General features: G+C 37.1%; 1 protein-coding gene across 6 annotated transcripts in view; it reads right to left on the bottom strand.

Annotated features, from left to right (window-relative positions):
* Positions 1 to 14,566, bottom strand: part of IL1RAP (interleukin 1 receptor accessory protein) — a 149,077-nt gene that overhangs the window by 93,296 nt on the left and 41,215 nt on the right. For 5 of the 6 annotated variants that reach the window (XM_063704459.1, XM_019024722.4, XM_063704461.1 and 2 more), the window contains one exon: positions 5,756 to 5,820. The exons of the other annotated variant lie outside the window; for it this stretch is intronic. In XM_063704459.1, the coding sequence (XP_063560529.1) occupies positions 5,756 to 5,820 (65 nt within the window). The remainder of the gene's footprint in view (positions 1 to 5,755; positions 5,821 to 14,566) is intronic. 6 annotated transcript variants of the gene reach the window in all.

Below are 14,566 nucleotides of genomic sequence, written 5' to 3'. Positions count from 1 at the left end.
GCAATCATTGTGTTGTTATCCTGGGTGGGTATATATTTTATTTTCTAAAAAGTTAATCAGTTAAACAGAAAAGAAACTTTTTAAGTGGTGAAAGAAAAGTGGGTAGAAACTGGTCTTGGTAGTGAGTCACCGCAAAGGTGGCAATCTGGTCCCTAAAATATGGTAGAAATGAATATTCAGGGTTGGGGGAGTGAGGGAAAGGATAGCAAAAACAAAGGTAATTCAAAGGGTAGAATAAATTCTTGTAAAACAAACATTTTTTCCTACAATGGTATGCAGGAGTTCCTGCAAAAATACTGGTTTCCTTTAACTAACACAGCCATGTGAAAAAGAACCAGGTCATTTTTCTAAACTTAGAATTATCACTGTGATACAAGAAGCCGTGTATTTGCAAACTCAGTATCAAGCCAATTATGTGGTACTTAAATTTCTTTTCAATCAGGCTACAGTAAATCCACCCTTGGGAAATATAAGTAACTAAAATATAAGTGTGTTTCAAGCTATAAACACAGCTAAAAAAAAAAAAAAAAAGTGAAGAGATCTGCTTCCGAGAGGCATTATTTAAATGACAACAGGGTGAAATTCTGTAATTCCAATGACCTTTAGGACTAAGAATAAAATGAAACAGTATTCTTCATACATTTCCCAAATGTTTGGACTAAATTACATAGAAATGAAGAGTGTTCAGGATGACCAGCCATGGGCAACTGGGACAGGACACAATGTCACAAGTATATCTGAATATGGAGTTATTAAAGCAAGGATATTCAAATAAAATGAGGCCACTGGGGCTGGTAACAAATTGAATTCTTACCAAAAGTTGAAAGAACCATCACATAGAATTAATAATAGTGTATGTCCTTGCAAAAATAAGACAGAATTTTAAAAAAGGAAAAGAAAGCTAGCCAACTATAACCAAAATACATTAAATGTGGACATTCTCTTTACCTGAAGTAATTCCCGTCCTGCATAATTTGTTCCCAACCTACCTTTCCAGCTTGGCTTCTAAATGCCTTTGCACTATCTTTTGAGTTGCCCTGAACTATTTCATTCCCAAATAACAGATGCATTTCTTCCTAGGAAGGAGCAATGATTAAGTCTTCCCCAATATCTCCTGATAGGATTGGTAACTTTCTCTGCTCTCACGGAATTCTATTTGGTAATTATTTTCTCTTCCTTCTCTCAAACTTTACTGTATTCCTCTTAAAATAAGAAATTCCTCTTACTAACCCTGGATTCTATGATCTAAAATGGTCAAACGCATGATCTTTAGAATAAAGTGAAATCATTGTTAACATTGTTATTAGAAAGAATTTAAGTAGCTAATAGGAGTATACCCTGTGTGTGTCCATGATGCGTAGCGTTCCTTCATAAAAAACAAGAAACTGGAATTGACTGGGATCTGCTGCTATTGTTTGTTAATTGTTTGGTTGGTTGGCTTGGTTTATAAATAAGTGACAAAAAGTGATGAAATGACCTCTTTACTGTCATCGAACAAGTCACAGAGTAAAACAGAACTTGAATCTCTCAATTACTAGGAAACCACAGTGTTTTTTACTATTTATTTATTTTGCATTGTATAATTCACTCCCAATCATTGGATAGATGATTTCCATTCTCTACCAATTTTGTAAAATATAATGGAAAAGGAATCAGAGGATCTTACTTCTAGTAGCAGAGCACAGTCCTAAAGAAAGGCAATATAGTATGGAAAAATAAAAAAGAGCACTGTTTCTGGAGTCAAGGCAGCCTGGCTCTATCAGGCAAGCCAGGCTATCATGAGCACTTGGGCGACCTCCCTGGATCTTCATTTCCTAAACTATCAAACAGGTAGAAGAGCCTCCAGCCCCTATCCCTACACAATAGTTCCTGTGAAGTTCCTGATAATGTGTGTGAAATCCAGCCCTGCACCTGGCACACAGTCAACTGCTGGCTTTGAAATAAAATCTTTTTCAAAGATCCGTGTGTGTGCCTGCATTTTGGGGTGGCAGTGTACTCTCTTTTTCACGTGATTTGTGCAGCAAATAATTTTGATATGGTAATATTTTTTAAATTCACTATATTCTATATGGTGCTATTTTTATTACCTCCTCAACTTGGGATCACAGGTTCCAAAATTTATTTCTACTCCAAAGGCAGCTTTTAACAGTTCAGCTTCCTGACACACTGCGAATGAGGCACAGCAAAAGAGACGTGTATTGAGCTGAAGTTTCCATTTCGAAGTCTTACAAACAGAACTTCTTCGAGTTTATTAGTGAAAATATTTAATACTATAATAAGCAAAAAAAGGAATATTGGGTTTGAATTTTGGATTACAATCATTTTCCTCCTGAAGAAAATGTTTCAGTGCTGTGAGGGGGCAGGATAAGCGTGTAAGGATATGCCTTACCTACAAAGCATAGAAACCTATCACAGAGCGGTTCTTCAACAGTTTGCAAAATGATTACCTGTGATCCCTTAGATCTTAATCTTTTTTCTAAGTAATTTATATTCTAATAGACCCCAACTGGAGCATATTTAGTAAAACTAATATGGATGTCAGGAATCCAGAAACTCGTTGAAGTCACAAGCATGCTAACTATAGCTGTGTGACTTCGAGTAATACATTTAAACACTTTGATCCTAACTTGTCTTACCCAACAAAGGTAGTTACAATAGCTCTGACTACCCCATGGTTTGGGTGTGAGACTGACATTGAATATGTACAATGCAAACTGCTTTTTTAAGCAAAGGGAGCTTTATTATTATTACTATAACTAGCACATTATAATCATAGAATCGCTATTATAATTATCCAAGCTTTAATTCCTTAAAGTGAAATAAAGCTTTCTTAAAAAATCATTTGCTTTTATCATCACCTAAGATGAAAATGTTGCTCCCCCATTCCTGAGGGGATAAGGGGATCACAGCACCGCTACCAGAAAAATCATGATCGGAAGTCAGAATCGTATGACTTCACGGCCAGTTCACTGCACGTGAAAACACATTGCATGGGCGCTAAGTTCTTATGCTTTTATGGTTTCTTTTTTATATTTGAGGATTCTCTTAAAAGGCCCACATGGAAGGACTCAGAACAAAATAAGTGTCTTACTAATACGATACGCATGTAGATTGCTTTAGGGTTTTCAGAACATTTCTGCTTTGTTCCTCACATCAACCTGTGTTTCCGTTGAGATGGGAACCTGAGCACAGGGAAAGCCTCATGAAAGACCAACAAATCTGTCAGCATCCCCAGATGCCTTGTAAAAGGCAATACTTTCATGTGCAGAGAGGTTGGTTGATCCCTCAAGATGCGCAATGATTTCTTTCTTCCCCCACTAGCCCAGAGCCAGTTGCTCTTTTCGTTTTTGTCAACAACATGTCCTTTTTGTTCCTCTCCCTCCAACTAGGAAGTGGCATCACTGTCAGACACAATACACCTCTTCATAAGGAAGGCAAATGAGTATGTGCCAGATGGGCTGAGGGGATTACAACATGTTTCCTGCTCCCACGGTGACGCAATGTGGCTGGTATGAGAACTTATCTTATTCAAGAAGTTAGCTTCCCCTGGCAGAATTATGAGTCACAGTTCCTGGGTAGAAAGCTCTCTTACCAACAGCACTTGAGGTGGGGGCTGGGGACTCCTTGGATGGATTACAGTAAAGGTCATTCAGAAAAGTAACATGGTCAGGACTGCTGGGAAGGTACCAGCACTCACTAGCTTCTGGAACCTCCATGATCCTTCAGCAATGGTAACACAGTCACCTGTCCCTCTTCCTTCAGGGTGAGGGAGGACATAAAACCACATGATGAATTACTGGCATGAACCCAAACACATTCCATTATAAAACTGGACAGTCTGGGGGCAGGGGAAAGGATGTAAAGGGACATGTATTCAACCATTTAACACCTATGTATTCAGCATCTGCTATGTGTCTATGCGTCAATATTATTCTGAGTGTTTGGATAACAAACAAAAGTTCCTGAACAAGTTCCTGCCTTCAGGCAGCTTAAAATCCAAGACAGAGGGAGGGAAGGAGGAAGAAAAAGAGATGGAGAGAAAGGAAAGAAGGGAGGCAGGAAAGGAGGAAGGACAGGGAGTTCAGGGAGAAAAAAAGGAAGGAAAAGGAGGAGGAAACAAGAGAAGAGGAAGAGGGAGGAGGAGGAGAGAAGAGAAAGAAGGCTAATATAATATCAGGGAAGGTGAGTGTTACAAAGAAAACTAAAACAGGATGGAGGGAGAGAGAGTGACTGGTAGGGATTTTTAGTTAAGATGGTCAAGGAAGCCTCTGTGAGCAGATAGCATTCAAACATAGAACTAAATCAAATAAGAACAAACTAAAATCAAGAATTATATTTAACATATTTGAAAATCAGGACATCAAGAAACTCACCTATCAAACGCGACACCTAACCAAGCAGGACAGATGCTGGACTAAACAGCCAGGGAGCTGTCTCCTAGCGCATCCCAGCTGAATAACATCCCCGGTTATCTACAGCCATTCCTCTGTGAAGCCCCAAAGGGCCAACAAGGCTAGAAGTTACCGCTAGTTTCAGCACTGAGCTGTACTCTGTCCTACTTATACCACTCCTTTAGTACTATTTTTGGTTTCTAATACAATGTTTTATGTGGCATAGAAAAGCTGAAACGCACCCAGAAAAGATGATCAGGATGGTAGGAGAGCTCAAATCCATGTCATATGAAAAACAGTTGAAGGCATATATTGCAGAACACTGAGGTCATGGTTATATGGTAGCTAACTTAACATTGCAGAAGCCCTCTCACAAAGAAAAGGAATTAAAGCAATGATATGTAAAGTATGGTTTATGGTGTTCAGGGGAATTTTACATGAAAAGCTTTATAAAATGAGGACCTCTAGGTTCCCTTCATTACAATTAGAGAACCATTGCATTAGGTTTTGGTTGTTTTGTTTGTTTGTTTGTTTGTTTCTTTTTTTTTTTTCAGTCCTGCAGTTGAACCAAGTAAATGTTTGGAAAGAGACAAATTTCAGTTTTAGATACTAAAATCAAGGAGACAAATTTCAGTTTTATGTACTAAAAACTTTCTAAGAATTTGATTAGTCCAAAAACACAGGCTGAAATGTAATGATTAATAGTCAGAGATAGAGAGTGATTCTGGGCATAATTCTGGGAAGAAGAGAAGATCTGAAAAGATGGACTTTCAAACAGCAAGTCTCTTCCATCTCTAATTTCATGTGATCCAGGCCCATGATGACTGAGTTTGGTTTTCAAACTCTATAAAGGTCTTAGCTGGTTCGTCTTATAAAGCAACATCCAGAGAAAGAATGAGTCTAAAGACAGATCTTTTCTTTTTCCTATATAGAAACAATATGACAAAAACTCATTATTTTATTTAACAACTCAATGGATTATTACCACTGATACCTTTTCCACCACTGGCTCAAATTTGAAAAACAGATTGTGCTATTATCACTTCCATTTTTCCCCCATAGGACCTGAGGTAAGGGAAAAAAGCATTATTCTAGTTGGCTGAGTGTGAAGGTAACGAAAAATTCCTGTGTTTAAACACAGTGGCCCACTGCCCCCTGTGTACTCTATCCCATGAAGACTAGAGACAGCAATGGTTCTTTCCATCATCAAAATTCTATTATTCTGCTTTATGATTATTTGCTACCGCAGAAGACGATGGACATGAATAACATTATGTTTATTTAAATTCATTCTCAGGAAGAGTGGACTCATTACCCTACGCATGACTTGCATTTTAATACATTGTCAAAAGCCATTCACTTACCTGAGGCATCACTTTGCAGGATTCCATAAAAGTAGAGACTCACTAAACACCACAGAAGTGTCATCCTGTAACCATAAATACAAAGGTAAGGGAAATCACTTACTACTTTCAAGTGCTTAAATAATAATAACTAGCATTCATGCCTGCTGACTATAGACTAGGGACTGTTCTAAGAATTTTACAATATTAACAAATTTCATTGTCAGAACCAACCAATAAGACAGGTTTTATTTTGTTTCTGTTTTTTTGTTGTTTGTTTTTCAATTCCCATATTACATGCAGATAAAGAAGTTTAATACACAGGTTTAAATAACATAACCAAGATCCTTTGGCTAGAGACAAGTTTCAATAACATAACCACGATCCTTTGGCTAGAAAGTGGTAGAGCTATGATCAAACTCCAGCTGTCTGACTCCACAACTCTCTCTTTTTCACTGAACTATAACTGCCTACTTAAAAAATATTCATCTGGATTTTTTGACCAGGATTTACATTTCCGGCAGATAAATTCAACCTTCTTACCCCTCTTTGCATTCCCTTGGTCTATTTCTAGTTGGAATACTTTACAATCCAGGTACTTTTCCCTTTTAGTGACACATAGACACATAGAAAGTCTAGAAATCCTGGATTCAGACTTTGTCTGCAATCTACCACACTGTGAATTTATATTAAGGAAAATATATAAATCTAATTCCCTGCTGTTCGTGCTCTCCTCTTCTCACTGGAAGACAGAAATGATGAGGGAGGAGTCAACTTTCTATGATCTTTCGCCTTCCTATTAATAACCAGCTGAAACAGCCAACTGCTGTGAACCATACCCTTACATTTGGTTGCATGATATTTAATGCTGAAGACCTGGAGATTTGACAGCTCTGTGAAGTATTTCTTTTTCTACTACTCAAGAAATACCTGGCCACTGGTAAAACCTCTGTGGGTTACAAATACTGAAACCTGAAGATGATGCAGAAATTCCATGCTCAAGAACTCTGCTTTCTGTGTCGAAGGTAACAGCCATATAAGAATGCTTGCAGAGGTCTTGATAACTTGTCCAGCTCATATTTCCAGTAAGTGACAAAGATGGTATTTATATCCACATTAGGCTAACTACAAAGATTATTATCTCAAATAGCCTATGCCACAAGTTTCACAACCACAGGTATGCAGCAGCTTAAACAGATCAAAGAGGTATTTGATAAATAAGATGACCATATAACACCATTTAAAATGGGCCAATTTTAAGAGCATTAAATTATAACAAAAGGTATAAACTACACAAGGAATCCAAGAGGTGTGGCCACCCTAAAGGATGATGCAAGTTGCCAACTCCCGTCACCTCTCTTGACCACACCTCTCCAAAAATCTCTGGTTCATGCTTCCTTTTTTAGCCTGGTTGTACACAAATCACAGGTGAGCTCGTCATATCACGAGCTGTTGTTTCATCTGATAAATTAAATGACGTTTTCTTCCCAGCACCTCTTCCTTCCAGCTCTTATATTATGACCTTGGGGAAATCTTTTTCTCTCCATCAGTCTTTCATTTATTCAATAAAACACGTATTGAGCATTTTCTCCTTCTTTTCCAAATTTTTTAGTTTGTGTGTGTGTGTGGTTATGTAGCAGATGTGTGTGTGTGTCTGTGTGTGTGTGTGTGTGTGCATGGACCAGATATGTTTTGATACAGGCAAGCAATGTGAAATAAGCACATCACGGAAAATGGAATATCCGTCCCCTCAAGGATTTATCCTTTGAGTTTCCAAGTTGCTATGATACAGCTATGAAGCCTCTCGTGGGCAAAATGTAGGGTCTTCTCTAAAGGCACTTTTCCACAGTAAAGATGAACCCCCAGCAAGACACTTTAGTATCATCAACTATGTATAGAACACACATCTAGAGACACTTAGGAGATAAAAAGAGTTACCAGACAGAAATTCTAGCACTAGGCAGGGTCTAACAGAAACTTAAAATGTGCACCAAAAAAAAAAAAAAAAAAAAACCCTGCAATATGAAGTAAAAAGTGATAAAAATAGAGAGGAACAGATAAGTGTTATTGAAGATTAGCAAAGGAAAGAGGTCACTCCAGCCAAGACAATAAAAGAAGATGAAACACAAGAGGTGACATTTGAACTGGTATGGATATTTAGACTTGAGACAGAAGGAACATGTAAGAAAAAGAAACTTTTAGTGGAGAATAATGCTCAAAGGTAGTGAAAGCATAGAACACAAATGGAAAATAGTATATAAAGAACTGAGTTTTGCTCAAGCACAAGGTTTTAGAAAAAGAACTATAGAATATTTTGTTGGAAAGCAGACAGTGGTAGAATCATAATATGGCAAAGCCTTAAATAACAGGCCAAAGGCTTGGGATTTAAAGAGCAAATAGGGAGTCACCAAAGTTTTCTGAGTAGGGGAGCAACATGACCCTCAAACTGTACTTTATAGAGCACTGCCAGGCGCGTATTAGATAGATGGCTGCTAAATTCTGTCTTGAAGTCATTTTGGCTCCTGAATCTGTTATCACAATAATTGCTATCTTCCTAGCTTTGTGACATCTACAGACTTGATCAGCATGCAACCTATATCCTCATCCAAGTCATTAATAAATGTAATTAATAATTCTGCATTAAACTTGCCAGCAAAGAGCAACTAGAGATTTCACTGCATTCAGGGAACCGTAATTTCAGCCCCACTTCTCAGCTATGCTAAAGCAATACACTCTCCCAAATTGCTGTCGGCTATTTCAAAACCCCCACATACCTCTAGATTTTCCCAGTTTGCCTGTTTATAAGCTGCTGAATTCCTAAGGCAGCATTTATAAGACATTCTAATTAGTGTGATTGAGGGCCTTAATTGATATTCCCAAGAGTAACTGGATTATGCTGAAGGCAGCAAAGAGTCTGGTCACCAAGGCAAAGCTAATCTAAAGATAACCTGTCTGTGAACACACATCCAGGGCCAGTCCTGCCCTGTGATGAATTAGAATAAAGCAGACTGAAAAGGAAATGTGATTGAGCAGGCTGGTTTTGACAGATTAAAGGTACCAATGTTATTGGGAGGCGCTTGGCTGATCTGAAACCTCTCAGAGAATGCCAGGTCATTTAGCATTGTCTTGTACTCAGCCTTAGAATTTTATTATTGTAAAGAGTAATACACTTTTGGTTGTTGCGTCTTAGAGTGAGAGGGTGCTGGGTCAGAGATGGAGGAACTGTCAGAAAGCAAAGGGACATGGGTAATAAACATAGATTCTCAGTGTCTAAATTAGAGCTTAGCTTTAGATTATTGCAATGGGGCCTAACAGACCCTGCTGTTGCTTCAGATGATTCTAACCTACATATAATATATTCCCAGCCTTTCCTGCATTATCCATGTAATTTACTGCATGATAATCCTCATACTCCCTCCCTTATGTTTTGGTACATCTGTCATATTTAATCCTATTGTTTCCCAGTGTATCAACTTTAATGCCTATATCATTTAGCAAGAAGATTTAAAATGTACTTAGTTCTCTGTAATCGACGACAATGTTCAAGATGGGTCTTAACGCGCTCAGCACCTTAACATCTACTTCCGCATATGAAACTTTTTATCGTCTGCATTCTCTAGACTTGGTAATCATTAGCATCTCCTTATCTGCATCACTCTGACCACTGAATTCTCTCACCTAGCCTGCAGGTGACAGGCTGAAACTAGGTTTGCTGTGCCAAGGGTGGGATTGGCCATGAATCACCATTTGTTCTGCCTGCCTTCCGCTCAGCAGCACTTCACCAGGTCACAGGACTGGATTTGTCCCTCAGTTTCCTGATCCCATATATAGCTCTATACTCAGAAACACCCACTTAGGCCTTCAACCTGGTGCTCGTCAGCACCCTCTTCCAGGAGCCTACCTTATGTCCCTGTAAAGACTGCAGTCAGCTAGATAAACCTCCTATAACCATGAAACTGCTAAACCTGCTTCATTCTGCCATGGTTGACTGACACCCTTTTCTATGACCTGCCCACTGAAAACTACGACCATTCGCAGTTTTGAAAACTTGGCCATTCACGCCAAGGAATACACCCCAGAAGGCCATCCCCATAAAAGGTCAACCCTGTAGTCAAATCACTTCCTTGAGTCCCAATCCTGCCCTAATCCCATTCAGATCTTTCCTTTTATTTTCTCTAAGTTACTGCAAAAAGTCTGAGTAGGTCTGGCATTCTGTGCTTACCTAAGATATAATGAACAAGCCTTTGAAGAAAACAGGAAAAGCTACTAATTATTCCATTCTACACAAAAGGGATAGCATTTAGTAAGACATGAGAGTTATTTTCATCATCAATCTTTTGTGGAGTTTATAGGGCTTTTTTTGAAAATAGGATCCTTGTGCAGAATATTTCAAATCTAATATTTATCAGCAAATGAAAGTTTTGGCAAAGTGACATGGAAGACTCTGATTTGGGGTAAAATGAAGTACATATTCTTCATCCTGTCTTTGCAGTTATAAAACACGGGCATATTTTATGGAACAACTGTTTGAGGATTCTAAAAGTAAAAAATAAGGCATTCTTTTCAATAGGACATTCACCAGATACACCATATCATGTATCATAAATCAAATTTTAACAAATTTAAAAGAATTCAAAGTATGTTCTCTCCCCATAGAATTAAACTAGAAATCAATAACAGAAAGATAATAGGAAAATCTCCAAACACTTCAAAATTAAAATACATGCCTTAAAATAAAGTATATATGGGTTGAAAAGAAAGTTGTAAGGGAAATTAGAAAATATTTCTAACTTGACAAAAATAAAATAAAACATACCAAGTGTGTGGGATGCAGCTAATGTAGTGATTAGAGGATAATTTGTAGCACTAAAGGCTTATCTTAGAAAAGAAGAAAGATAGCAAGCCCATAATCTAATCTTCCACTTTAAGGAACTACAGAAAGAAGAATAAATGAAACAAGCATAATAAAGGAAATTTTATAGAGTAGAAATCAAATAATTTCAAAACAGGAAATATATACATAAAGAAAAATAAAGAAACCAAAAGTTAGTTCTTTGAAAAGAACAAGAAAACATAAACCTCAAGCCAGGTGATACATTAAGTAAGGAAAAAAGGTACTATCACTAAAAATAGAAATGAATGATGGGACATGACTAGTGATCACAGAGATATTAAAATGGTAATAAGGCAATATTACAAACTCTAGGCTCATACATTCCACAACTTAGATAAAATGGACTAACATCTCAAAAACTACAAACTACTAAAGCTCAGCTAAGATGAAACAGACGACCTGAATAGTCCAATAACTATTAAAGGAATAGAAATATATTCATCTCCAGAGTCACCAGAAAGGAACACAATACTGCTGACACCATCATTTCAGCCTTATGAAACCCTAAGCAGGGAACCAGCTAAGCCACATTGTTCTTGGCCTTCTGACCCACAGAAACTGTACAACAATAAATGGGTGCTTTTTAAGCAACTAAGTTTTTGGTAATTTGTTAAAATGGTACTAGAAAATAATAGAAGAGACATACCATATTCATGAACTGAGAAACTCAACATAGAGAAGTCAATTTTCTCCAAGATGGCCTACAGATTTAGTTAATTCCAATCAAAATGCCAGAAAGATTTTTTCTAGCTATAGAGAAACTGATTCTGATATTTATATGAAAATAGAAAGCCCTAAGACATTGAGAAAAATTTTGAAAAAGAAGAATAAAGTTGGAGGAATCATACAAGAAACAACTCAATTTTAAAATGTTGAAGTCATAAAGAAACACTTTACCAAAACGATATGCAAAAGTCAAATAAACACATGAAGAGTCATTCAATGTCATTAGCCATCAGGGAAATGCAAATTAAAACCACAAGGAGATACCACAATACACCTTTCAGAATGACTAAAATTAAAAAATAAATACTGACAATACCAAGTGATGAAGAGGATGCAAAGCAATTGGAACTCTCATACTGGTGGAATATGAAATGTCCATATACCCTCTCTGGAAAACAGCAGTTTCTTAATAAAGTTAAACATAAATTTGCCATACAACCCAGTAATCTCACTCTTAGATATCTGTCCAAGGGAAATGAAAACTTACTTTCATACAAAAAGCTATACCTGCATGTTTGTAGAAGCCCTATTATTAATTGCCTAAAGCTGGAAACAATTCAATTGTCATTCTACAAGTGAATGGATCAACAAATTCTGTGGCATCCAAAAAAATAGAATAATACTCAGCAATACTAAGCAATGAGCATTATATATGTTGATATAATAACTTGGATGAATCTCAAAGGCATTGTGCTGAATTAAATCAACCAACCTTAATAGGATGCCTATTGTATGATTCCATTTAAATAACACTCTCAAAAAGACAGAACTGAAGTGACCGAGAACAGATCAAGGGGTTAGGGATAATGGGAGAGTATGACTGCAAAAGAAGGGCACGTGAGAATTGTTTGGAGAAACAGAACAGTTTTGTATCCTGTTTGTCACAGTGGTTACTTGATTCGATACATGAGTTAATATTCAAAGAGCTGTACTCCCAAAAAAGTTAATGTTACAGTGCATTAATTAGAAATATATTTTAAGTGGTATGATTTTTCTTTTTAAAAACTCAACAAATGATTTATGGAGCCTTTTTGACAGTTTAAAGAAAGGTGTTTTAACCTAAATATGGTTTCTATTTTCAACATTTACTTTGAAAATAACACAGCCTTGTCATTAAGCACTGAATATTCCAGAAATACCTAGCAGTGGAGGTACATGGAGAGATCAATGAAATGCCCCAACTTTCAGCTTACCAGCTAGTACTGCTAACCTTTACTGATATAACAGCAGAGTCAAAGTTCATAAGAAAACATTAGCACACTCCTCTTAGATACTGCCTTCTCCCTTTTTAGGAAATAGCTTCAAAGTGCTCAGCACTCTGAGAGGACATATATACATAATATACCACCTGCCATCTTTAGAAGCTTGGAATAGAATGTGAGCAGATTGATTCCCTTTTGTGCTTTAATATTTTGAATAGCAACATGCTCTGTGGGGTGAGGTAAGAAATACCATCATGAAGTCCTGTCCCTCACAAGGGAGAACGAGAACTGGGTTTTCAGTGAGAGGAAGGTGAAAGAGCAATTTAAAAAGAGCACTGAACTTGAAGTTCCTAGTTTGTTTGACTGTGTGATACTGGAGAGCCTGAGAGAAGAGGTGAGGAATATTCATATTGACCTCTTAGGAAGATCTGTAACTAGCTCACTGTCTTGATGGTTAATTGAAGACTGATGTGCTAGGGGTTCATGGATCCTTCTAAACAAGGTAAGGAATTGTTCCATTGTACCCTCTCTCCAGAGGACAATTTGATGATTAAGTATTTCTCTACTTAGGGACACTGAGGCTGGGGAATGATAGAAAGTAATACAACTACCTCACCATTTGTTGAGAGGAAAGTCTTAATAATTGCTGTAAAGTGCTTAGCACCATCCAGGAACACAAATTGCTCTCAGCAAATGCTGTTTATCATCAACTCTTATTAAGCGAGATAATAGATGTGAAATAATTGAGGAACTATGGAGTAGTAGACAATGTGAGCTACCATTAATATTATTTACAAAAAAGAGCCCAAATTACGTGGTTCAAGTTGACCATTGAGTATTTGGCAAAACTTGCCATGCCCTACACTTTGTGTGTACTAGGTCCAAGTTTAGTGCTCTATTTTCAAAATATTTCAAAGAAGATAGTTTTAGTTGTCAAGTCTGGCCTTGACAAATTACAGAAAAGCCAAGATTACTGTGATAGGCTCTATGACGAAATTGGAAATTGGAAAAATCATGGCTCAGGAGGTTTCCCTTCTCTAGGCCTCATATCCTCATTTTTAAAATAGCAGTAAAAATCCCTGTCCTGACTATCTCATAGGGCAGATGGAGAGGATCAAAGGATGTGACATGTGAAAACATACATATGTGTGTGTGTGTGTGTGTGTGTGTATACATACATATATATATATATAAAATGCTATATATTATGACAATTAGTGTTTATTATGAAATAAGCTAAAGTTTTTGCTTGGTTTTGTTTAAATTTGAAAGAAACTGAAGGGGTAGAGAACTTAAAGTCGATAAGGAAATATTTTATAAATTGCTTAATTTAAATCAGAAAATGAATTACCTTTGAGATATTAAAGGGAGGGGCAAGAGTGAGGCTTCTAGGGCCTGCTAATGTTCTAGTTCTTAGGTGATGATCACATGACGATGCCTATGTAAACAAAATGAAAAAGTTGAACACAATATTTATGTACTGTCAATATGCTGTGCTTCTGTAAAAAATGTGGAAAACCTTTTTCGTTGGTTAAAGCGTATTTAAGAAAACAGGAAGAGGTTACAGAAAGATACAGAACTAATGATAGAAAGATAGATAGATAGATAGATAGACAGACAGACAGACAGATCTCTATCTATCTATATATATAATTTTAAACCGAGGAAGCAAATTAAATCCAACACAGAATGTGACAGGGAACTTCAAGGCTGGAAGGAGGAGTAATTTATGATGAGATGGTCAAACACTACTTTTAATTCACTCAGCAAATATGTATCATGCTCTGGACAGTCTGGAGGAAGAGGGAGATAAACTATACCCTTCCTCATGAAGCTTGCAATTTTTGGAGGTATTCAAACCACATACTTTTAATTATAACAATGAAAAAACATTAGACAAACCCAAAGGGGAACATTCTACAAAACAACTGGTGTGTAAATTTCAAAAGTATCAAGGTAGGAAGTTAATGCAAAATGGAAAGGCTGTTCCAGGCTGAAGGAAGCAAGGCA

This window comes from Gorilla gorilla, chromosome 2 (genome assembly GCF_029281585.2).
Source record: "Gorilla gorilla gorilla isolate KB3781 chromosome 2, NHGRI_mGorGor1-v2.1_pri, whole genome shotgun sequence".
NCBI lineage: Eukaryota > Metazoa > Chordata > Mammalia > Primates > Hominidae > Gorilla > Gorilla gorilla.
The sequence above is the reverse complement of the archived record's forward strand: the minus strand, read 5'-3'. Positions and strand labels throughout refer to the sequence as shown.